General features: G+C 42.3%; 2 protein-coding genes across 7 annotated transcripts in view; one reads left to right on the top strand and one right to left on the bottom strand.

Annotated features, from left to right (window-relative positions):
* Nucleotides 1-10,115, top strand: part of ZNF711 (zinc finger protein 711) — a 38,955-nt gene extending 28,840 nt beyond the window's left edge. For 3 of the 6 annotated variants that reach the window (XR_008468338.1, XR_008468334.1, XR_008468340.1), the window contains exons 13-17: nucleotides 670-756; nucleotides 1,954-2,080; nucleotides 3,613-3,704; nucleotides 5,371-5,556; nucleotides 8,522-10,115. The gene's annotated coding sequence lies outside the window, so the exon portion shown is untranslated. Of the gene's footprint in view, nucleotides 1-669; nucleotides 757-1,953; nucleotides 2,081-3,612; nucleotides 3,705-5,345; nucleotides 5,557-8,521 lie in introns of all 6 variants that reach the window. The other 3 variants (XR_008468336.1, XR_008468335.1, XR_008468337.1) reach the window with 3 other exon arrangements.
* On the bottom strand, nucleotides 3,704-24,253 carry POF1B (POF1B actin binding protein). Its single transcript, XM_054213693.1, has 16 exons — nucleotides 24,076-24,253; nucleotides 23,704-23,970; nucleotides 18,001-18,039; nucleotides 17,428-17,529; nucleotides 15,368-15,583; nucleotides 13,928-14,058; nucleotides 12,825-12,852; nucleotides 11,764-11,838; nucleotides 9,029-9,121; nucleotides 7,921-8,034; nucleotides 7,597-7,749; nucleotides 7,393-7,503; nucleotides 6,617-6,745; nucleotides 6,263-6,336; nucleotides 5,784-5,898; nucleotides 3,704-3,958 (listed from the first exon to the last, which is right to left on the bottom strand). Exons 1-16 carry the CDS (start codon nucleotides 24,184-24,186, stop codon nucleotides 3,953-3,955), a joined length of 1,764 nt encoding a protein of 587 aa, XP_054069668.1. The 5' UTR covers nucleotides 24,187-24,253; the 3' UTR covers nucleotides 3,704-3,952.
* Nucleotides 24,254-24,260: the final 7 nt, after the last annotated feature.

Here is a 24,260-nt window from a genome sequence, read left to right as displayed (position 1 = left end):
AGCCTTGCAAGTCTTCTGACTTAAATGTTGAATGATAAAAGTTGGTGGTATCGTATTTTATTACTTGTCCTGAAGTCTCTGAATGATGTCTTCCATCGTTGTTGTGAAGTTGCATGATCTCTGTTCTTTTAAAGGTACTCTTTAGTACATCTGATCATTTTTCATGCATACATACTTTCCTTAGTGAAGTTTATGTATGTCTTGTCTTTTGCCACATTTTCAGTAAGGGCTTTGAAGCTGTTTTGTTGAAAACAGTCTTTGCTTGTCACATTGTTCCAAATCTGTCCCTACAGCAACACTAATAGGGTGAATTACCTTTCCCAGCATTCGTGATAGGATGCCACCCCACGCTACCAGCAGTAGGAAAGCTGACGTGCGCTGTAAAGCTGTTCACTGCCTGGAGCACAACACTGAGATAATTGAGCTGTTCTTGACTGTGTCTGGGTTTCTCCTCTGCCTGCTTCTGCTGTGCCGTATGTGATGTACAAACACATCTTGGTTGTTTGAACAAGCAGCAAGTTTCACAAACATGTGGAAGGGTGGCTCTGAAATGTGGAGATTTGCTTACTGTAGTTTTTTATTTGAATGACAGACTAAGAAATCCCTAAAAACGAGGAACAGTTAAAAATGATTCATGTCTTGATCATCATCTGTGGTTTTTTTCTTCAGGTTTCAAATGTTGACAATTAATGAAGGTAATGAAATTGAGAGAGAGAAAATACAGAAGAACACCAGCAGAGAACTCTCAAGGTAAAGGTAAGTCTCAGTGGACTCCTGAGACAGAATGCTGGAGGTATCAGGAACTTGGGAAGCAGGGCTGTATTTGGCTTCTGTGTTACAGCAGAGGCAGGTGAAGTGTTCCGTGTTGCATACTGAGTTGCATGGAAAAGTCAGTAATAGAAACCAGAAGACAATTTTCTCCTACTCTTCAGTGTAAGCACAGGAAACTCAGCATGCTATCAAATCTGGTTAGATAGTGAAACTTTATTTAATAAAACTATTGATAAGACATTCTTAAGAGGGCAGTTAAGTAAATTGTTCTAAATGTATGAAGTAAGTAAGTGCTCTCTTTGATTTTTCTAATCTGTTCCTGAAAGAATGTAGAAGTCTCAGTGGACCTACCTGAAATTGAGGTGAAAAATTTTCTATAAAGTTTGTAATCGGGGTGATAACGAGGATTTACACAGATGAATAAATGAGGAAAATGTGTTTCTGTAAACTCCAGCAGAAATGATATTAGGTAAATCAGTTTCAGTTCAACAGAAAAGAGGCAATACACGAGGCTACAGCAAATGAAATGTACTTTTTAAATAAAAAATACTAAATTTGCTCCTTAAATAAATTTCATTTGAAATCAAAACCAGCCCCAGATGGCCATTATGCTTCATCTCCTAGTTTAATCCTGATTCAGCTTTCCGACAACTATCTGTTGCTTTGTGTTATCTGTGAGGAAAATGTGTGGTTATGACAGTCAGCTCTGTAGCATTTGCAGTGTATGGAAGACTTAAAATACTTTAACAAAGAAACCTTAGAGAAGCTGAGCTGTGCTACGCAATACAGTATTGATGGCTGTCTTTCCTAATTAGCAAACTGGGCTTTTAAGTAGTATGTATGTTACCCATCTCTTCAGGTATGGGGAACAATCACAGTGTTTTCAAATTTATCATAATGCCAGCTGTATATGCAAAACAGATCATTTGCCTAATCCTGGCTTTTGTTGTAAAGTAGAACACCAAGCCCAACAGCTCTGACTATTCAGAGCCTGCGTGTTTCTGTCCTTTAAGGGCAGTTACTGCTTGCGTTGTGCTATTGCACAGTCTTAAGTCATGCAGAGTTAAAGAAACACTGGTGTTACTGGAGCGAATGGTTAGTTAATACACCGTACAACCCTTGCAATGGCTGAAACGAGTGCATGCTATTTCCATTAATAACTCGTGTTTCTGCTCTTTGTAGCTTCTTCTGAGCTGCCTGTGTAATGCTTCCACTTAGTCAAGCCCAGCTGAGATCATGGCGAAGACCACGGGAAGTCAGCAAATTAGTTTGTGTCCTTCAGTCGGGATAACAGCACCGTTGTGCACAGGTAACGGTGTGATGGCATTAAACAAATGTGGTGGACATCCTCTTTCATTGCGTTCTATCACTTAGGTTACCAAAGGGAAAAGTCATTAGATGACTAAACTATTTATTGGGATAGGATACACTTTGGGACTATTTTGCCTCATTAGTATGTTAACTTTTTTGCATATATGTACCTTATATTTAACTGCTCTACAGAAGTGACAAGGTTATTTTAGAATCTAATAATTACTGATTTCAGAGGGGCAAGGCACTCCTCCTTCAAATGAGGATATTTAATTTTTAATTAATTAAAACCTCTTTCTGTAGAGCTACACTAAAGTGATTGTTTTTTAATGGTGCAGACTCTCTTACTTGGCTTCTGAAACTGCAGGCCTGTCTTAGGGCAGACATACCCGAGCAGCGCAGTGAGTAGGTTTGACGCTGGGCTCTTTTTCCATTACGAAGCGCATTAGGTCATCTTTGACACCCCAGCACTAACCGAGTGGAGGACTGGTGGTGGCAGCAGCAAGAAAAGGGACCTAACACTGTTCTTTTACTTGTAAAGATTCATTTAGAGGGCCAAGTTGTCTGAAAAAAGGCAGCATCACATCACATAAACAACCCCCTCCAGCCCACCACATAGACAGCAGGTGTTTCCAGTACAGATAGAAATGATTCAGAAAGTTACATTTAGGTTTATTTCATACGTACAGAGAGCCTACATTCTTTCACCATTAAACATTCTCTGATATATATTATTTGTGAATAGAAATATATGTCTGCAGAAATAAAGCAAAGCAAGAACCCCCTAATAAAGAGCTGGCGCCTTTTGATTGCATAGTTTAAAATGTCCCCTGTGCTTCTCTGCATGTGTTGCTTAGGCAACTACTTAATTATTAATTAATTTTATTAGGTTATTAATTGAGTCATTAATTAATTATTAATACCTAATCATTTTGAGAGAACTTATGTGGTCCTGCGAGGAGCAACAATTGCAAACGGAAGGTGGTGTGATAATGAAACTCAGTCTATGAGCTATTTTCATACTAAGTTTATCTATTATAAAAATATACCAAGTTCTTAAAATTTTCAAGCACAGCAAATACTTATGGCTGGTTTGGATAAAGGTTCAGCTGGAAATACACCAACTCTGAGGTCGATAACATGCTTCAAAATTAGCATGCGCCCCATCATTTCACTAGGTAAGTCTGGTATTTGCTAATTCAGTAGCGGAGTGTGAGGAATTGTATATCTGGAGTAATTCTCCTTTGTGTTTTAGCTTCCCATACATAGGCAGAGGGAAGGTAAGCATTTTGAAGGGAGGTATTTTTAAAATTCCCCATAAAGGTTGTTTCTGGGGTTTGCTCACCTTCACTGGGCAGTAGTAGATAAAAGAGCAATCTGCAGATCTGCACTGAAACCAGCCAATCTTTATGTGTCGGACTTAAATTTGTAACATTCTCACTTCTCAGCATGAGTAGAAAGAACTGAAGAATATGGCAAATAATAGTGCAAAAAGGAAAAGGTTTCAGATTTCTTTCTTTTGTCTTTTAGTTGCTTCAGGACTGGCTGAAGAACAGACGTTAGTCACGTCAAGAAAAACTGAAGTCCACGAAAGCCTGGCATAGCGTGCTCTTCTGGGAGAAGTAAGTGCATGAAAAAGTATGTTTGTCCACAGCTGTTAGTGGCAGATTATGGACACAGGTAAGAGAGTTCTTTATGGGGAGGATGAGACGGTGTTTTCCATCATCTTCATGCTTCCATGTCCTTAATGTGTTCCCCAGCCCTTCTCACTATCAGACCGAACCTTTTCCAGATGCAAAATAGCAGAAAGTAAAGCAATTTTAGTCATCGTGAACTCCTTTGAGCGGCTCTGATAGCTTAGGGATTTCTTTCATTCCTGAAAGAAACAGGCAGCTTGTTAGAAGAAAATACACAAACTTATTTCTGTATAGAAAACAAAACTACCTGGTATATAAAGCAAGCCTCATTTAATTTTATATTTATTTCTCTAAGAGCCTGACTTTTAAAGTGTTCCAAGCGGACACTGAGCCTTTCCTCCTTAACCGGCGCTCAGCACGTCAGTGCTCACAGCAGCTGGTACTGGCAAGGTCGAAGTCCTATCATTAAGCTGTGAGGGTTTTGTTCAGCAAGGGGAGATGTCAGAACTGGCGTCATTCCCTGTCACCAGTGAACGCGAAACCCAGGACAAGAGCTTTTTCGTACTGAGGAAAACAACCAAGAACAGGAACTTATACCTAAATAGTAGGTGTTAAAAAATTTATATCCTACAAGTTTTCTCTAATGTTAACTAATAATCAACATTACAAAGAACATTTAAGTACGTTCATTTGAGTATCGTGAAGGACTGAGCTTGAGAAATAATCACTGCTTGAAAGACAGTATCACGTACAGGCTACTTGCTTGCTTCAGTACAACCTCACGCTATTCAGATACCTGTCAGCATTGCTATTCGGTAATGAATGCACGTAAAAAGATTGGGCTGACAGTACATGAACACAGAAGTACTTGTGAAGCTTGGAGTAAAGGTGAAATTGGCACTTCTCAAACTTATCAAGTTTATCTTGCAGCAAGGTAATTTTGTTTCAACTGAAACTTGCACTAGTGGTTGATAGAGAGCTTGGGAAACTTAAAATACAGTTCTCATTTAATGATACTGATCTCTTCAAATGCAGAGTACACTCATCCATTTTTTATAACGGAAAGTATGACTAACTTTTCGAGTAAGCTAGGAGGGAGGGGGTTTTGGCTTTTTGTAATTTATTAATGTTTAATTCCTGGACATTTCACCAGGTTGCAATGCACATGGATGAGTTTTGGAGATCAGCAATAAAACACTGCAGTTTGCCAGTGACCTCTACCTTTTATTTTCTTAATCCTACTCTAGGTAACAACGCCTTTTAGAACATGCCAGATGTTTTACCCTCCTCTACTCGGGCTGCTCGTGTAATTGTCTTTTTCTTGGTCATGTCCCCCACAAAGCTGCTCTCTCAAGGCTCGTTTATTTGTGCTGCTGTGCCATACTCCGTCTGCAGCCAGCATCATCGGATTCCAGTGTTCAGAACACGGGGTTGTGAACTGGCCGCATTGATCTTTCTCAAGCCTTTACCTTGGTGTTCAGACTTGGCCACGTTACCTTGTGCCCTGCAACATGAATAGCTTCTGCAGTCCTAGTTTGTATTTTCACTTTGAATCACTCCTTAAAAAGTCTCCACTGTTCTGCCTTTCCTTGGTTAGTCCCTGCCCTGTCTCGATGTACGTTTCAGGGACGCGGCGCTTAATGTGTTTCAGTAACAGTCTGGAGTCGTTAACGCTGGTGACTCAGGATCGCTGCCCACCCAAAACACTCCTTCACCTGGGAGCACAACACAGAAGTCCCCACCAAGTAACGCCCCAGCACCGTGATGCCTGGGAGAGACTGCCTTGTGCAGGAGGGTAGAGGCTGGTGTTTGAGCAATGCCGCTTCTTTTGTTAAAGGTAATTATGTGTTATTTTATTCATACTCCACCCAACAATTACTGCCCTCTTGCAATAGACAGTACAGTTCCTTCACTTCCATCATTCACTTTGCTTTTGGCAGCCAAGTTAAATTAACACTATGGCTTTTTCTCTCAGGTGTCAGTTTTGGCTCCTACTTTCCTTGAAGTTAAATTGAATACTTAGGAAGTTCAGAGACCGAATAGTTGATCTCTGGGTAAACTTACATGTTTCCATATCTCTCCAGTCCTCTCAATGACAATAGTTTGTGATTTATTGACAGGTGATGTAACCTTGTAGTCATCAGACAGGAGACCCAGAATAGGATACTGATTCCTGTACCTGTATTAAAAAGAGTTGCAACCTGTAAACTGAAATATGCGTACCCGCATCCAGAGCGGTAACTCTGATCTTGCCTCACAGTCCTGCCAGTCATTAATGCCCAAAGATTTTCACGAGTAACTAAAAGCTAATGCAGTCATTTAAATGTCACTTCAAGACGCTGCCCACCCCTCCCATTGCTATTGCGGTGCTCAGTATTGAATCCTCCCCGGACAGGAAGGCCAATCTCGACTTTTTCCCCTTTAAGGGGAACAGGCAGTACTAAGACATTTTCAGGAGGCAAGAACTTGCTTAATAGAGGCTATATACAATGGAGAAGCCAAAGGATATATTTTTAAGAAAGACGAATAACTAACTACATTACTTCTTGGTGATGATAGCTGTTACACCGGGGGACTGACTGCCTGATAATTTCTCATGCTTCAATCTGAAGAGGTCCTGAAAAAATCAAAAGTAAACATTCAAATCAAGTAACGTTTTCTGAAGTGTTAGTTCACTAAAGTCACCACAAAATATTTGCAGAAATTCCCCGCAAAGAGCAGTCCAAAAAAGCCTGTCCTTCCAAAAGACTGTCAGAGGAAAAGCATTTGGTTAAAAAACATCCTAACCCTGATTGCTGAACCAGGAGAGTACAAGGGACTTCCCGGGAAGTTTCCACCCTCACAGGAAGTGGAGGCTTAAATATAAAAATTCTTAGAAATAAGTTGTATTATTTTACCTCTTGCTGTTGTTTAATAAAAGCCTCTTTCTCCTCCAACATTGACGTCAGTTCGTGCAACCTTATTTGCAAGTCACTGTTACTTCCTTCTCTCCTTGATATATCTTGCTGGAATTGGGATAACTGAGACTAAAACAGAGGTTAAGGAGTAGTTAGGTGTTTGCTGCTCCCTGCAGGTGACCTCTCGGTATCTATCTAGGACTCCAGATTTATTTTTTTCATTAAAATCATAAACAGCAAAACCCAATGATTTTCAAATAAGAACGTTTTGCGGCACAGTAAATTCAGTAAGTGCTAATTGGACTGAATTCTGACCACTAACAATTTAATAGTTTTATAACACAATAAAGCTAATACAACACTGAACAAGTTGATTTGCCTTCCAGGTTGGTAAAATACTACTACAGTGATTTAAATGAGAGGTGTTTCCTGCATACATTTTTGACTGGGATTTATTTTTGTTTTCTGTTGGGTATCTTTTGGCTAGTTTCTTACTTTATCAGGACACACAAAATCTCCCTTTAGGGAAGACTGCTAATCTGATTAATACCTAATTTCTACATCTAAGGAATTGTACTTCTTTTAAAAATCACAGTTTTATGTTATACCGTAAGGGTTTCTGAGCCATCATTAGGGTCTCTGTATAAAGTAATTGCTGGACCGAAAGATATCTAAAAAGCACATATGGTAGATCTTTCCTGTTCCTTAAACAAAGCAGCTGTTTACCTGCAGCTGTACAAGGGGAGGGATGCACCGTGCCAAGTTAACCAACTTACCCTCAGACTGCGGATCTCACGATCTTTATCTTCTCTCAAGTTATTGATCATCTCTACATAACGGCTGGAGAGTTCATCTGTGGTGGTCTGTAGTGTTGGATTAGAGCAGGTCTACAAAAAATGAAATACTTTTTTATTTTACAAAGAGAGTTGTCATCATTAACTTTCATACCTTAATGCATCTATATCAAGGGAGCCTCTTACCTGTAGTCTGAGGCTCTGGATCTCTTGCTCCAAGGCTCGCTTGCAGTACTCTGCTTCCTTCAGCTGACACTCCTTCTCCCCGTCGCTGAGCCGCAGGGAGAGGAGCTGTTCTTCCAGAGAGCGGCACTTTGCGGTGCTCTCTCTCAGCCCTTGCTGGAAAGCACAGAAGCGGAATGAATGCGCAGTGTTCTTTCAGGAAGTCACAGGGTCACTCACATACGCAAACATAAACCAAGCAGCAACTACCTAGAACGCTCCCAAGTCAGCATACTGGCGAGTTTTTCGCTGACTGTAATTGCACTGAAAATACGTTTTTAGATTTACCTGCTGCTGACGATTATTCTCTCTCAGAGAAGTCAACATAGTTTCGTATTCTTTTACTTGAGAATCTTTAAAAGCCAAATCCTTCTTAAGACAGACGTTCTCAGTTTCTAACTTCTGTAAGAGAAAAGTGTTTACAGTCAATAGCTGCAATTTTTCAGTAAACTTTTCCCACATTCAAAGTAAGTGCAACATACTGAGTAATTAGTAAGTGATGTTTTAGAACTGAGCAAATACTCAGTTTTCTTGAAACTTCTGGGTTTTTAACTACCTAGCACACAGTTGCCCGTGACTACAGTATCTGTGGGTTTGTGTTGTGCGGTGAGCACTGGGATCCTGGACACTGCTCTTCCTTTCACTCTGTCCCAGAAAGAATTATTTGCAGTTATTAAAAAGAAACTAAGAAAAACCCCAAAACTAAGACCACTTCACTGCACAGACTCCTTGTTCTGTGTTAAAGATGATGGTTAAAACTCCCTCTTCCCTCCTAAAACTTTGCATTTCACAGGATGCTGCTGTGAAGTTTCCAGCGGTGCTGAGCACTTGTGCTGGTGTGGGACGCATTCTTGGTTTCCTAACAGCAATTCTCTACTCTCCATCTCAGCAGCCTGTAGAGCTCCGGCTTCCCAGCTGGGCTGCCTGTGCCCGGGAGAACCACCGCAGTTGTTGACGCCACCAGCTGCCAACAGCTTTCCTGTGCAGCGGGAAATACAGCTTTGTCGGAACCGAGGCCTCATTCCTGGACCAGCAGTAGCCAACAGGCACGTGGTGCATACGCCTTGTCCGTGTTAAGACTAAAACTACAGTTCATCCACACCTCTGTAGATACGTATGCACTGTATACAGCAATGCAGAGCTTTCCATCTAATTTCACTCAGCAGAGTCTTTTCTTCCTTTGAAAGTATTTGATTTTTCAGGCTTCAACACATTGAACACTTGAAAACCACCGCTAGAAAGAAATCTAACCTCATCCACATACGAGTCTTTCACGTCCATTAATAAACCAGCCCTTTCCATTAAAGGAACTAAAGCCTGGACTTCACAATTTAAATTTCCTCATAACGGATTTCCTGCTGACAGGTGAAAACAAATGGATGAGGCCACGGCTTACCCCCAAGTCATCCTGCAAATGGCAAAGCTCTTCACGTAAATTTTTGAAAGTGGAAAGCACGAGTCTCAGAGATTTGTCTGATGTCACTCTCATCTAGGAGGGGGAAAAAAAGAAAATGTATACTTCTGATTAATTAGTGTGCTTTGTTTACAATACGCTTGACAATGGGTAGAACAGAAAACTGCTATGCAACTGAAAAGAACTTTACTCTTACAACTACTACATTCTTTGAAGTACCCACAGTGTCTGCAAAGAAACACATTTTCGTGCACTTTGTTATGCAAATGGCATAGCTTTTTAATTACTGCCTTGTAACACACAGTAACATTTTTAAAATGGAAGGAACAAGAGAGTAAAGAACTGCATTTGTACGTTTTTTGAGCGCTCAGAGCTTTGTGACTTAGGCTGATTTTAAAAAATAACGACCCTACCTGAGATGCCACAGAGGAGTGAGTCACCATCTCTGAGATCTGTCAAAGCACACTTTCAGCCCAAGGGCAAGAGAATTTAATTAAAATTAAAATAAAGCGCCATACAACCCACTCCTCCCTTTAAAGGAAGAAGATCCCAAAGATTAAAGGAGTTGACTGGATGAAAACGAAAGGCAGTGCTGCACAACAGCCCAACGCTGCGCTTGGCTTGCGTCCGGTGCGTGTTAACAGCTGTGTATCGATTCAGGTGTAAAACACTAATTGTTGCATCCCAGGATACATTTCTAATACTTAAAAGAAGAAAAACAGATTTTGAAAGAACACACAAAATAATTCCTCAAGTTTTGACTCATCTGGAAGGGCTGAATATCTATGCAGAAGATGGATTTTTTTACTGTCTGGACCAAAATGAAACCCTCCTGTCTGTTTCTCTTCCTCTGATACTTTCCCTTACAAGTTACTGGTTAAAATGAAAATGTGTTGATGATGCACGCTGAAGAAAGCTACCAGGATCTCCATCAATATGGTGATTAGCCCTTGTCGTATTTTTTATCCCCACTGGTGCGATCCTGTGACTGAGGCTTCAAAAATAACATTTCTAATGTAACTCATCCATTTGTTTGTTAATTAAAGTAGAATTTAAGTTTTGACTTATAGTTTTGTTGGTTTTATTGCAAAATACACTCTAGGAGTAGATTAAAAGAAGGAATTAAGTCAAAATAGTTGAACTTAGACTGAAAGTGTAAGTAAATCCCCACTCAGCAACTACTTAGTGCTAGACTTTGCTAAATTCCATAAGTGTCTTGTACTTCTACAGTGAAGTTCTCCGGGCTCTTAGACTTGAGCTTCTGGGGACACCCAGCACAGGCTTTATCCGAGCAGTTTGACAGCTGGCTCAGAGTCCTTCTCCGATATAAAAACACACCGCACGTAACTCTCTCCGAGAGGGGGCTGGAGTCTTGAGAGCACACTGGATGTACGCTGACAAAATCTGGTTCCCCAGAAGATGTTTTAGCTGCATTTTTTTTCAGCATAGGTGTGAGAATGTAAAAGCAGCCGGCCTTTAAGAAAACAGGAAATACGTGTTTCAGCTCCTTCCCACAGAGGTGAGCTGAGCCAGCTTCCTGGGACAGCGTTCTAACGTCAGGTCGTGAAGTAGTTTGGTGTTGGTGTCTGTCTCCATTGTAAAAGAATCAGAATAATTCAGGTTGGAAGGGACTTGGGAGGTCACCTTGTCCAGCTCTCCTGCTTGAAGCAGGCTCAGCTGTGAAGTCAGACCAGGTTGCTCATTCACAACATTATTCAAATGTATTTTTTTACCAGGAAGCGACTGTAAGCTGCAGGTCCCGGGTGGGATCACCGTACCCCTACCTCAGGGAGACCAGACCTAGACACACCTGCTGAGCACCGCGGGTTGGTTTGGGTCCTGTTCTAACACACCTACATGTCAAACGGTTCTGGAGTTGACAGTGGGATTCATGCTACAGCACCGGTTTTAATGTTCTGTCAAAGGCAGGGGCCAGTTCCAGTCGGCTGTCTTCCAAGCAATTCATGCAGAGGTCAAGTGTTTTTTCTAAAAAACACACTGCGGAGTATTGCAGTGCTGAGAAGCAACAAAATGAATCACCATTATCGGAACCGTGCATTCCTGTCTGCCTCACAGCCAGGCCACCTGGCTGGGGTTTGAGAAGGCAAGTTGGGATGGTTGGGTAGCTAAAGAAAAGATCAGAAGATCAAAAGCCATATATAAATGGAACCAAAACAGAAATGGTTTATGTTTTGTTACTGAATATCATAAGCGTGCCTCAGAACTCAGTGCTATGTTAGAGGTTTTTAACCAGAGGTTTTTAACCGACTACATAGAACACTTAGAACTTAGGTCTGGCCTTGTACAAGGCGAGACCTAAGTTCTAAGTGTTCAATGTAGTTGGCAATTGATAGCCAACGCAACGTTCAGGGAAGCAGCTACTAATTGCCTTTAGCTTTTAAAGTAAAGCATTAATATACAACACAAACAAAAGGATGAAAGATCCGCGCTCTCCTGTAATTGGTCAAAAGCCCAGATGTTTTCCAGTGAAACCAGTAAAGCTCAGTTTAAAATACACAAGTAGTCTATGGAACCAGCTGCCAAAACATGTCACTTGGAGCCACCTGTATGATTCAATACCTCTTACACTAGGAAAAATGGAATAAGCAGAATATAGAGTGAAGTATGTTGCATACAAAATCCCCGGTATTGTGAGCCGGCTTCCACTGTTTCCAGTTAACTACAGGCTCCCCCACAGCCCTCCACCCCACTCATACCTGGAGGAGATAACGAATCTGCTGCTTTGTTGTCTCAGACAGTCCTTTGGGAATCAAATCTTCAATTTCTTCAGTCTAAGCAAAGAAGGGAGGAAAGGGGAGACATCTTGATTAAGAATTTTGCCTGGTAGATCGTGTGTTTTTTTTCATTAATTACGTGGGTCTACTATGAAAAACACGTTTAGTACAAGGCAAATAAGCAATGAAAATAGATCAAAGCGTATGCAGAAAAATTCCAAAGTCTTATATATGTGTTGCATATAAAAACTGAGATGAAGTGATACATGAGGCACACATTCAAATCATTGAGTTTAACATTTATTTTAAAAGCGGTATTCAAAGCAATCCTCAAGAAAATAACAGCTGACGCTAAACTCCCGGCAGTTTATGATATGAGCAAATCTCATGTTTCTAAACAAAGACCAGCCTGTCAATGAACTAAAGATGACAAGTGTGTCACCGGAGATCCTGCCCGTGATTAAGTGGCACTGCTTCGTGTAACTGAATCCTAGGGAAAGATTTCTGCCATATACACAATGCCTTTAGGAACACCAGCGGTGCTGATGGTTCTATCATGGCCTGATTCACACAAGTGGGCTTTCTGTGGCCGTAGGAAGTCTGTTCTGTCAGCTGACAGACACTCCTTTCCTCTCTGTCAGGGGCAGGATTCTTCACTTCTTGCAGCGCATGTTGCTGAACAGCAGCTTTGTTGGCAAGAGCGTGAAAGATCCTTTGCAAAAAACGCCTAGTGACAATACACGTAGTCGTGTAAGTTGTTTTGCAATGAAACCAGTATTGGCCCAGCAGGAAAGACTTTCAAAATTTGACTCTCATACTGGAATAATGCAAATTACTAAAGTTTCCTTTCAGTATTATCACACTTGCAAATACATGCCTAGCAGTAGGTTTCAGGCTCCGAATGAACCAGCAGGAATCATTAACTGACAAACACCAACATCCTTCATTTAAACTGGCTTGGCCTAATTTGTTTGAAGATCCAACACCATTGTTAACGCTACATGGCACAGAAACGGCTTGTTAAGAGCACGCCCGATGCTTACCTGGCACGTAAATTCAACATCATGGTTCCTGTAAAACAGACAAAATCCAAGGGACCAATTAACAGAAAGCTTCTTGAGACCTTTACGAATTCATACCCACATTGACAACTACAAAAAGATCATCTTCAAAATACGGAGCAAGGAAGGTTCTTCATGAGATGAAGAGCTGTTACCTTCCTTTTAAGGTGCCAGGCAACACGCGTTGTTAAACATGCCTCCATGCAGAAGTATCTGAGGAGACTGGCATATTCTAACAGCAGCACAGTTAACACGGGCTAACTATCTCCGCTTCTCTGGGCAGTTATCCCAGTTATGTTCGGTTAACCCAGTTACATTCTTAATTGGCTGGGTGATGGTTTACCCAGAACTATGCTGCAATATATTGACGTGCAATAAACATGAAGTGTTTACGTAGCAGCGTCAGGTTCTTTGTGATGCTTAAATTCCACTTTTCCTGTGCTATGGGACCACTTTTCTTATTTCAGTGAACTTGGAAAGCACCAAAGGAGATGGGGAACGAGGGGGGAGAGTGAAGCCACAGTGATGGGGAAGGAAAGGCGAGAACATTGTGAATACTCAGGGCTGCTGGGATTCTGCATTTCTTTTCCAAAGACAGTCTGCAGGGCTCTGCAGAATACATGCTTAACATTAATTTGCAAGTAGATACTGAGCTTTATGCCTTATGGTGGCCATCTTTTAATCCATGACATAACATAACTGTAACAGAACAAAGGAAATGACAATTTGGACATTGGGGTTGTTTCTTCAGGACATAATAATAGAATTGCATCATTAAATATATGTCAGAGCACGCTGGAAGTATAACTTGTTTGCTCTGTAAGCAAACAGGCGTGGGATACCTAATTCTTACTGCATATTAGTCTAAACAATTTGAAAAAGCATCAAATTCAATAAATTTACTTGTCTTACAGCATTTTTATGTCCTCAGTTACTCAGCAAATTAGATCAATGTGTAAAATACACAGTTGCTTCTAGTCAGGAAAAGAAAAACAAACCAATTTGCAAACAACAGTGTCCTCTCAAGTGTGCAGCGCCAGGGTTTCTGGAACATCGAAATGACAGAGCAGATAACATGCCAATACCTTCCGCCTATCTTTTCCACGTGCTGTAGTAAACAGCTGTACAAGTCATTGGTCTTGCGGTTCAGTTCAGCAAGAAGCTCTCCGAAGTAGCGGCAGTCCAGTTGGTCGTTATTTTCCTGTGAGCAGTTCACCTAGCACAAGACACGCAAGATGATCATAATTGAGTTCCCTTCTTTGGAATGAAAGCTGAACATGAAAATGCTACAAGTAAAATGGGTTTGGTTTTGTTGCTCTTACTAATTTGCAATTTGTGAACACTTGTTTTCCTTAGTATTGAGTCTTCCATGTCTTCTGATTTTCAGTAAACTATACAGAAATAAATTACTGCCTTTACAACAATGAGAAATACACTACATATGCTCTTCTACAGCAACATCATCATCATTATTCTAATATGGAAAGTGTTGAGAATTAGGAGATCTTTAATTAATATACATGTTTCCAGAGCTGCAGTGGATAGCACGCCTGCGGGCAGCATCCAGATAAAACCAGCCGGGTACAGGATTCCCCACTGCAGAAACGGTATTTGTATCGCCACAGTTCAAATGTTTACCCGCATGAACAATAAACTCCGTGTATCTAAGTTGGTTTATGGGAGTATCTGGCTATGGAAGATTCCGCGTAGCTCTAACGCTGAGGTCACCAAGTATGTTTGACTTGCCACCTGTATATTGAATGGACGCACAGGAAGGGCTGCTGCACTCCCTCCCGCAGCTGCAGTAATAGCGCAGACGTACAGCAACCCTCCTGCAGCCCTGAGAAACTCCAGAACTCGCAGCCTGCTGTAAAACGAAGGGTGAAGCTAGTTTTGCGCTTCCAGTGAACCTATGTCAAATACTTCTACAGCAAATTCAAATATATTTGAAATCCTTATTGATCAGTTTAGATAGAAAGCAATCCTGAATTGATATATGTCCAGTTCCTAACGTAATGTATCTTTTCTCCAAAACTAGAGGCATAGGCGTTACATTACTCAATCTTTGTTGTACAGAGACTGACAGATGAAACCTGACTCGGTCAATGGGTAGCACTCCCAGATAAAGAAAAAAAACCAAAGAAGCCAGCAAACCTTAATGCATTTAAAGGACAACAGAATGGCGGATCAGTCAGTACAATTAAGCACAGGTCTACACCAACAAGAAATAGGATACAACACCAAAAACAGCTTTCCCCTCCACTCCCCCTTAACGGCACATGACAAAGCCTTGGATAGTTCTAGACAATGTCTGCAATTACAGCATCCAAAGAAGTTACCTGCAACAGACACACAAACTGCTGTTTACTTACACTGGGCATATGGTGCTTAATAGCTGTACTACGAGTTTGAACAAAAACTTTTGCGATTGGGGATTCGCAATTATGTATTTGTAGAGTTTTGTACTCCACATGTAAAACAAAAATACACTGTGAATAGTAAAACATTCAGCGAACGATTCTTACCGGCTCACAGGCTTGAACCGTTACCCTCCGCACTGTATTTCCTCGGCAGTCATCGCTGACAGAGACTGGGATGATTTCACAGGGGCTGCCGGTCTGTGTCTGCTGGCACTGGTGGGTGACTTGGGACTGCTCAGAGTGCTGGCAGGGCTGGACAACGTGGCACTGATCGGCCTGCGGGGGAATCTGACAGTGGTGGGAAAATTGGTACTGCTTCTCCTACAAACAAGAATGGGGTTTTTTTTAAGGTGCTGAACACATCTTAATGAGATGGAAGCTTAATATGAATATATAAATGCATGAAACATGATTTTCACTGAAAGACTGCTGACAGTTTCAGGTATTTTAATAATCCTAATAAAAATCCTTTTTTTCCTAATTGAACGTGAGTTTGCCTCACACTTTCATACTTCAAGGTTGCAATTCACCAGCTCCTCAAATTTTAGTGGCTGCAAATGAAAAGTACTGAAGACACACCTTTCCTGAGTTGTACGTTAAGGTGTTACTCTTAACATTCTCAGGCAAGGGGGACATGCATATCCTGATTCAGTAAGTATTTTAGAGATAAAAAAAGAGCTCCAGTGGAACTGAGTTTTCGTTATTTCAGTTAGAAAAAAAATCAGTACAGGAAATGGCTCAAGACATTTCCTCTACAAATGCTTTGAGCAATTCCAGATTCAGAGTGTAGAATATACAAGGGACGCCTGTCTTGGTTTTATAATCAAGAAATGTGCTATTTACAAAACCATCCACAGAAACAATAAACTAGAAACTAGTTTACGTTCCTATCAAAACACTGAAAGTTACTGATCTCAGCAAACTTACTTGTTTCTCTAGATCGTGGCTGTTACAAGTTTACTTCAAAAAAATACTTATTTTGTATCTACATAGAATTATTTAAATGCATATTCTAGGCTTCAGGTAATTTTGACTTAAAATTCACAATGCAGTTACATTTAAAAGGCTGAACCAACATCTAATTCTGCGAACACAGAGTCTACGTTAGAGCCCTGTTAGACGCTTGCACAAGAGCGAGCAGAGAGGCCCCAATACCGACCTTCAATGTATCCGAGGAGGTTTTACATCGGGTTTTTAATGGGCTGAACGCCCATTAGCAGTCCTAGCACTCCGGGTGCACTCTTCCAATGCATTTTACCTGAAAAATCTAGTTCACGTGGTCCAAGACCACAGTGCAGTGTAAAAACTAAAGAGGGATCTGTAGTAGGAGACTGGGAAATGTTCTTCAAAACTACACTCCTGATTTGACATAAATCTAGATATATCCTGGGTAACAAAACACAGAAGTAGAAATATGGTTTCCAGGACTAACTCCACACTTCATTGTTCTGTGGGAAGAAAGAAGCTCTTACTCATCATGACCTCAAATTTTTTCCTTTTCCACTTTAGGGTATGGATATCACACCTAATTTACCTATCTAAAATCCAGAATGGAATGAAAACTGAAGTTAAAACAAACAGACAAAAACCCAAACAGATAAGATTAATCCCTCTGAATAGCCTTCATTTCAAAATTCTTCCTGTTCAAAGTAACTACTTCAGAGCAAGAAAAAGGAAATAATATTTTTGCTATTGACAAAACACCAATTCTAAGATGAAATTTCAGACAGCTTTACTGCATATATTTTTTCAAGAATAAGTAAAAAAAAAAAAAAAAAAGAAAAATGAAAGCTAAAATTTGTCTTTTCAATTCATTTTGTGTAAAAATTTGTATTGGTTATTCTGTTGTGCAGCTACTGCAAGAAACTAATTCTCAGTCAGTATTCAGATAAAGACTGACAGTGCTAGAGAAACAACAGCTGTTTTCATTATTAGTCTGTAATCATAAATTCTTAGTAAAAATATACCAAACCTTCCAGATTCTGCTCTCCCTACATACGTAAATTGTTTCATTTACTTTGAGAATGTGTCCTGTAATTCAACAAGAAACGAGGCAATTCTCACATTGACAGTAGTTCCCAACAAAAAAAAACAACAACCCAGGAACATTATTTTTCTACTACCATCTCAATTTTGTTCTGTAATAGATAACTTAACCGACTTACTTGGAGGGGATTTAATAGCTCATATTTTCTTATTGTCTTTTCATAGATGACATTATTTCCAGGACAGAAATTCCCCCCTCTAAGAAATGGGGATAGCGGCTCCTGTAAAACATTTTAATAAAAACATTCATAAATGTTGTCAAATTCAGAAGTAGGGCAATTTTTGACTAAAAAATTGTAAGGGATTTTTGTAATTTGAAGACATGTATGTTTCGAGATAGTTCTTTAAGATACGTACATTTGAATGTATGTCCATTTGGAAACAAAGTGACTGTGCTTCCATATAGACAACATTTGAAATAAACGTAGTAGAAACAGTTAGAAGTTAATCCCCACTAGCGATACTATTCAGGCATATTAATAGAGACTTCACTGCTGAGAGGTGGGAATTCTGGCTGGCAATTCTGTAGTATTTTCAATTCCTAGTAATTTTTCTCATAACCAGAGGTAGGGGGCACATAATTTAAAAATATTTAGCATTCCCTGAAGGAGGCAGCTGCACGCTTTACCAAATCCGGATAATTAAAGTAGGAAGAGTTGCACAAGCACTCCAGCACTAAAGAGTTTTCCTACCTGATCAGGATTCTCGATAATAATCCTTCGAATAGTGCCCTGCAGGGAAGAAAATAAGTAAAGATTCAGTGATTGCTTCACTTTACTCTCTCAAGCTTACGTGGATTCCCAAAGTAACCTGAATACGGTCATCAGCTATAAACACATTGAGATCCACTGTCCGAAATCACCTAGAAATGGTTTAAAGCCAGGGCCTTCCCAGCCCAAATGAATGAAACATCCCACAGACAGTGTGGCAGGACGCAACCTGTCCCTCTCAGTTTTAAGAGTCTGTTTTTTCTCAGTCACCTCTTTGCAGGTCTGAGGGAATTAGTCCTTATTTTCTGTGTGCGCCAACAGAACAGGATATAAATCAAAGCTGACACACTGGACCAGATCTTAAAGGATCACATTCCACAGACACTTATGGTCTTTCACGTTACATATCAAGGCCAGCTAGTGTAAACAGATGCATGTCTTAAGCATTTTTTGTTTCACCAAGGGAAGAAAACGTGTATTTTCCTTAGACACTGAAATGAAAGGGGCAGAGGAACTGCCAGCAAACCACATCGGGTCACTATCCAATGCACCAAGCAGTGGCAATTGTTTCAAAAAGTGGTCACAAAACTTCATGACTGACACCTATGAAAAAAGATGCCCACACAGAACATTTGCACATTCTTGAATGAAAAACGAAATACGCCTTTTAAAATTACAGAAATCCAAAAATAGCAGCAGTTTTGTTAATTTTCAAACAGATTCTTTCACTTTTTTCCCCAGCACCATCTATAAGCAATTGCAGGCACTGCCTTACGTTTTGTGGACACCACGAGTTGTAACAAATCGTGCACTTTGCTTGAAGTCTCCCTGTCTGCTTCTTTATCCAAGTGAGCAAAATTCCCACTGAATCTAATCTAAGAACTGGGCAATTTGTTAGTTTACAGCACACTATCTATTCTTCCTCACAGTACAAATTTGCAATTTTCATAACAAATCACTTCTTCCCTTAGCCCGTGGGCAGAGCTTGGGAAGTTTACATTGCTGCACTTCAGTCCCAGAGACATTCTCAACCAGGTAAGAGCAGCTCTGAAGTAGGTCAGATTTCCAGCTGTGAACTGTTGCATAAGTTTAGGAAGCCTGAAGCTGTTTTCCAGATCTCCTGAGAGTGAATCATAACAGCACCAGGAAAGAGAAATCAAAGCAGAAAAGAAACTGTTTTACCAGCAATCATTGTAATTAAGAAATGTCAAAATTATAAGTGCTCCAGAAAACTTAGAAAGCTGCTTACTCCTCCCACACATGGTGTACTTGAGGTAGGTCTGTCAAGGAAGGGAACCCACCGACGCCAACAGAACTCTCTGTATTGGGACATAACACCAAAAAGAGACAATATGGAGGTCTAGAACATACAGCCCCATTCCTACATCCCTCTGACGCCTACAGAATTTGAACAAAAAAGTAAAATACTTAAAAAAATGAATGTCCAGTGGTATTTCCTTCCCACCAGTTTGTCAGCAGGCATAGTCCTCATTCCCAGTTCCTCCTCTGACCCAGGCAAGGCAGCTCTGAGCTCCGTGCCGAGCCTCGCACCACCGGCTCTGTCTGTCCTGGAGCGCGCTAGTGCTACCGCAGCACGAGTACCACGGGAGAGCAGTACTTGTTTAGAGGTGACTACCATTGTACGGCACATGGAAACAAGATAAGTGCTGTGCATGAAATTAAAAGACACATTTTCAATTTACTGAAAAGTTGGACAAACCTGCCTGAACTAAATCACACTGACACAGGGCTTTGGAATACGTAACTCACACTGTCTAGTTTGGAGACCATAATGTGTAAAACTATTTTATCTGGTTACCCATGTGTTCTTGGAGGAATACATTCAGAACTGAGCAGACCAGACCATTTTAAGTCAAAATATACTATTATACTATTCAAAAGGATGGCCTAATCATGTGTGGAATATTATACAGAACCTAAGAATGTTTTGCTTGGGTAAAATTATGCTTATTTTTAAGATACCCAAACTCTTTCATTTCCAAAGAGCTTTGATGCAGATACATTTCCCTCCCTCCCTTATGAACACGGATTTGCCTGCCCTCCCTCCCTCCCGTACCAGCCAAGCAGGCTGGACTCGCACAGGCTGGGAGGGAGCCGAGAAGCCAGAAACCCTGTGACTGCATTTCTGGTTGCCCATCATTTCCAAGGGGCACAGCTCAGGCTACTCTCTGTCATCTCCTGGAACGCTTTGGAGATGCGGCGTTTTGTAACTGGGAGAAGGAAGGGGAGGGTGGGATTTTAACGGGGAGAGTTCAGTGCTGTTGGGGATTGCAGTGGCACAACTGGGTTTGGGATTTGTAACGGCCTGACCAGTTGTTCTGGGTCTATGTTTATAAGGATAATTTCAAAAGGGATATGCTAACACTTTCATAATGATTTTGAAATAGGATTTTTAAGTTTTAAAATAACCATTTGGTAAATTTATCCAGTTATCATGTCCAAATTTTATGCAAAAACAATCAGTACACTAACTTTTATTTCAGCAAGTTTCCCTTAGCTTCAGACAAACCAGCGATTAAGGTGAGAATTTCATCTATGTCAAAACCTTTTATCCGTAACATATTGTCTCGTTAATTACAAGCAATTCAGTCATCTAATCAGAATTTATGAGTTACCTTTGGCAGCTGAAATACGGAAATGGCAGGCTATGTTTGAGAGCTGTTTCAAACAATACAGACAAATCTTACAAGCTGGTTAATATTATACCATTTTCACAACGGGAGGTGAGAGCCTTTAGCACTTCACAGAACCCAGCCCAACCACGAAAAGATCTTACTCACAAAATTTCTCACATGGATAAACTCCTACAAAGGCTTTCAGGATTTTGCTCTCTGCACTGACAGCAGACGTCTTGTGTGTGCGCTATTTCACATATTTTTTCATGACCACAGTGAAAGGGTTCATACGTGTACACCATACTGGAAGAGAATTTATTCTAAACAACATTCTTCCTTTAGATCAAGCAGATAAGAGCAAAATCTGCCATGAATTACTCCAGATGAAGCTTGCCACAGCTGGGAGTAGCATTTGGCTTCTACATCAAGAATAAAACAAAGTTAGATTGAAAAAGTAAAGAAAACTGAATCCTGAACTACAAAAAAATACAATGACGTGTCCTATATGCACACACCAGTTTCAAATTTTCCCTCCCTTTGGTTTATTAAAAATGTACATAAACATAACAGAACACATAATCACGTAACTGAATAATAGGATAGCGTATCAGCAGCGATGTAGACATTTGTTGTCATTAATCTACAAAAGCTCTGCAGAAGTTAAATATTGCTCAAAGATAGCCCTTTGCCCTATCAACAGTAAGAAGCATAGACTACAGCTCTAGGCTGCCATTAGCTGAAAACTCTAGTGCTAAGTTAAAACATCCATGCGAGGTAGGTATCCTTACGTTATTCAGTTTATGTAGCTATACGTGATCTGCTCCAAGGGCAACGGAATCAAAAAGACAATTGCACTTCTTCACATTGCAGCTCTTTGGAAACTTCCTACATTCTTCCCAGTGCTTCCTTCTGGCAACTCCCATTCAGCACCAAGTACGCAATTTCTGTCTACTCCCAGCTGACTTCCTTGTTTGTTAACCATTTTCATCTTTAGTAACTTGCTAATAATCTTTATTAAGCACCTTCCCTCTCCACCATGAAAAATGCAACCCACACAAAGCCTTATTTGAACAACATCCTCTTTTGTCTTTGAAGTCTAATCCAGCAAAACCCTTCAGCAAGAAATTATTTTTCATCATCACGACTTAATGGATTCAGTGACTAAAACAGATGTTGAAAATTAAACGTATTTCTTAGAGCAGAGACAGCATTTCAGTCTATAATCAAATTGTTCACACACTTATCTGAGCAGAGGAAACCTAGGACTGCAGTATTTATTCTAATGAATATTTAATTAATTGAACACAATTCAGACTAGCCTAACACAATTCAATCTAGCCTAGTTGAGCAGATCACTTATCTGGGAGGTGAGAGGCCAGTGTTTACACTCCTGCCCCACATCTTGCAAAAGAGGGATTAACAGCTTTGGTACTGCAGGAATGCGTCTGTCACATCCAAGTCATTTAAAGCTGCCACTGAAGCGGCTCACTTTCCAGAATTCACAGAAGCCACCCTGCAGAAGAAGGTGGCCCTAAAACTACCCAAATACGGCTTTATTGGTCTTAATCTCTAGTCAAGTGTTTTCATACCACAGGAAAGAAAATTAAATAAGAGTTCAACTTGAAACAAATACACGTTGTCATATTGCATATAACATACCCATCCTGCTTCTACTGATATTAATGACAGTCTGATGTATAAGAGAAAAAAATGGTTTAAGAATAAATTCTGATCTCCTTTTCTGTTTTTACAGTCAAAGCTGTTCTTATGTCATTGGTTTGTAGTTTTGTTTTGAAGACTTAGCAAAGGTAACAATCGCATATGTTAAAATGATATTAAATTCCATCAATACCTTCAAGCCATTCCCCAAATATCCACACAGCAGCAAACCTGCCAAACCACATTGTGAAGAGTTTTAAAGCAAAGCTAATTGAACTCTATTACTTCCCTACCTGCTCAGTGGCATACGTTATTACCATCATTGATTCGCGCAGAACTATTAAGCACACACACCTTTATATTACATTTACATGAGCAGCACCGAGTCAGCAGAGCAGTGTTTGTGTGTGCATCCCCTCCGTGGGAAGGGAGCACCCAGTCTGCGCAACCGGCAGCCCTGGGCTACTGCTCCGGCTGGAATTTTACCGTTCTGTTGACAAAATGGGCAAAAATACTGCAATGGAGTAAGGTATTTAGAAGTTCACGTTTAAAAAAAAAAAAGCTAATTAGAATTGCCAAACAGGAAACAAATATGGGATTAACTGATCCACTCAAACAGAGAAATTTAAAGGGTTTTAAGAATTCTAGATGAAAACGGGTAGCTGAGGTGTGAACACCGACACGGGGGTTACTTGAGCAGCCTGGTCTAGTGGGAGGGGGGCTGGAACTGGATGATATTTAAGGTCCCTTCCAACCCGAACCATTCTGTGGTTCCATGATTCAGCCGCTGCCCGCGCCGAAGGCGGCCCCTCTCCTCCCGCCGCGGCCCGCCCGCCCTCCCTTGCACGGACGCACACCCCCACCCGCCGCGGGAAGATTAAATAAATTACGGGTCTGAGGGTGCCGGAGAACAGCCCCGGTGCGCGGTGAAGCCGGCCGTTCCGCCCCCGGGTGGTTGGCGGGCCGGGCCCCTCACGGCAGCGGCGGGGCGCTGAGCGGCTCCGGACGGGCCTCCCGCCGACCCCGCAGTGGGGCCGCCTCCGCGCAGGGGGAAGAGACGCGTTTTTACCCAGACGGGTGTTCATCTGAGGCAAAACGACATTTTCGAAGGAGAAGCCCCGGGCAGGTGCGGGGCGGGCGGTGAAGGGCTCGGCCGCGCCGGGGCTCCCCGCTCCCCGCCGGGCGGGATGCCCGCCCCGACCCCCTCCCCGCGGGAGACCTGCCGCCTGCCCGCCGGCACAAGGGCACCTGGCTTCGACGCCGCCTCAGGCCGGGCGAGAGCGGGACAGCGCGGCGGGGAGAGCCGCGGGCGGGCAGGTGGCGGCGCGGCCCGGCCCGGCCCGGGCTATGCGGAGGGAGGGCGGGTGGGAGGGCCGGAGAGCTGCCGTACCTGTTGCGGGTCGCAGCCGGAGATGACTTGCTGGTAGCCGTGCGAGCACTCCAGCGGCGAGGCCGCCCGGGAGGAGCAGGAGGTGCTGACCCGCCGGCAGCCGGGGCCGTAGGTCCGCACGCGGTCGTACGCCACCCCGCTTTCCTGCTGCTGGTGGGGCGCCGGGTCGAAGCACGGCAAAGGCCGCGGCGCCGGCTCCGGGCAGGACGGCGGCTCCCGGCACGGCGGGGGCCGCGGCGGCGGCGGGGGCTCCGGGCAGGGCGGCGGCTCCCGGCACGGCGGGGTCCGGGGCAGCGGCTCCGGGCAGGGCGGTGGCTCCCGGCAGGGCAGGGGCCGGGGCAGCGGCTCCGGGTAGGCCAGAGGCCGCCGGGCGGCGGGGAGCGTGCTGTAGTGCTGCTGGCGCCGGTAGTAGTGGTGCTGCTGCTGCTGCTGGAGGTGCGGGGGCAGCGAGGGGGGCTGCAGCTGCTGCTGGCCCCCGTACATGCCGGCCGCGCTCGGGCACCGCCGGCTCCGGCGGGGAGCGGGGCGGCAAATGCAGGAGGGAGCCGGGGCAGGGC

Source organism: Rissa tridactyla, chromosome 9, assembly GCF_028500815.1.
Source record: "Rissa tridactyla isolate bRisTri1 chromosome 9, bRisTri1.patW.cur.20221130, whole genome shotgun sequence".
NCBI classification, from domain to species: domain Eukaryota; kingdom Metazoa; phylum Chordata; class Aves; order Charadriiformes; family Laridae; genus Rissa; species Rissa tridactyla.
This window is presented reverse-complemented; position numbering and strand designations above follow the sequence as displayed.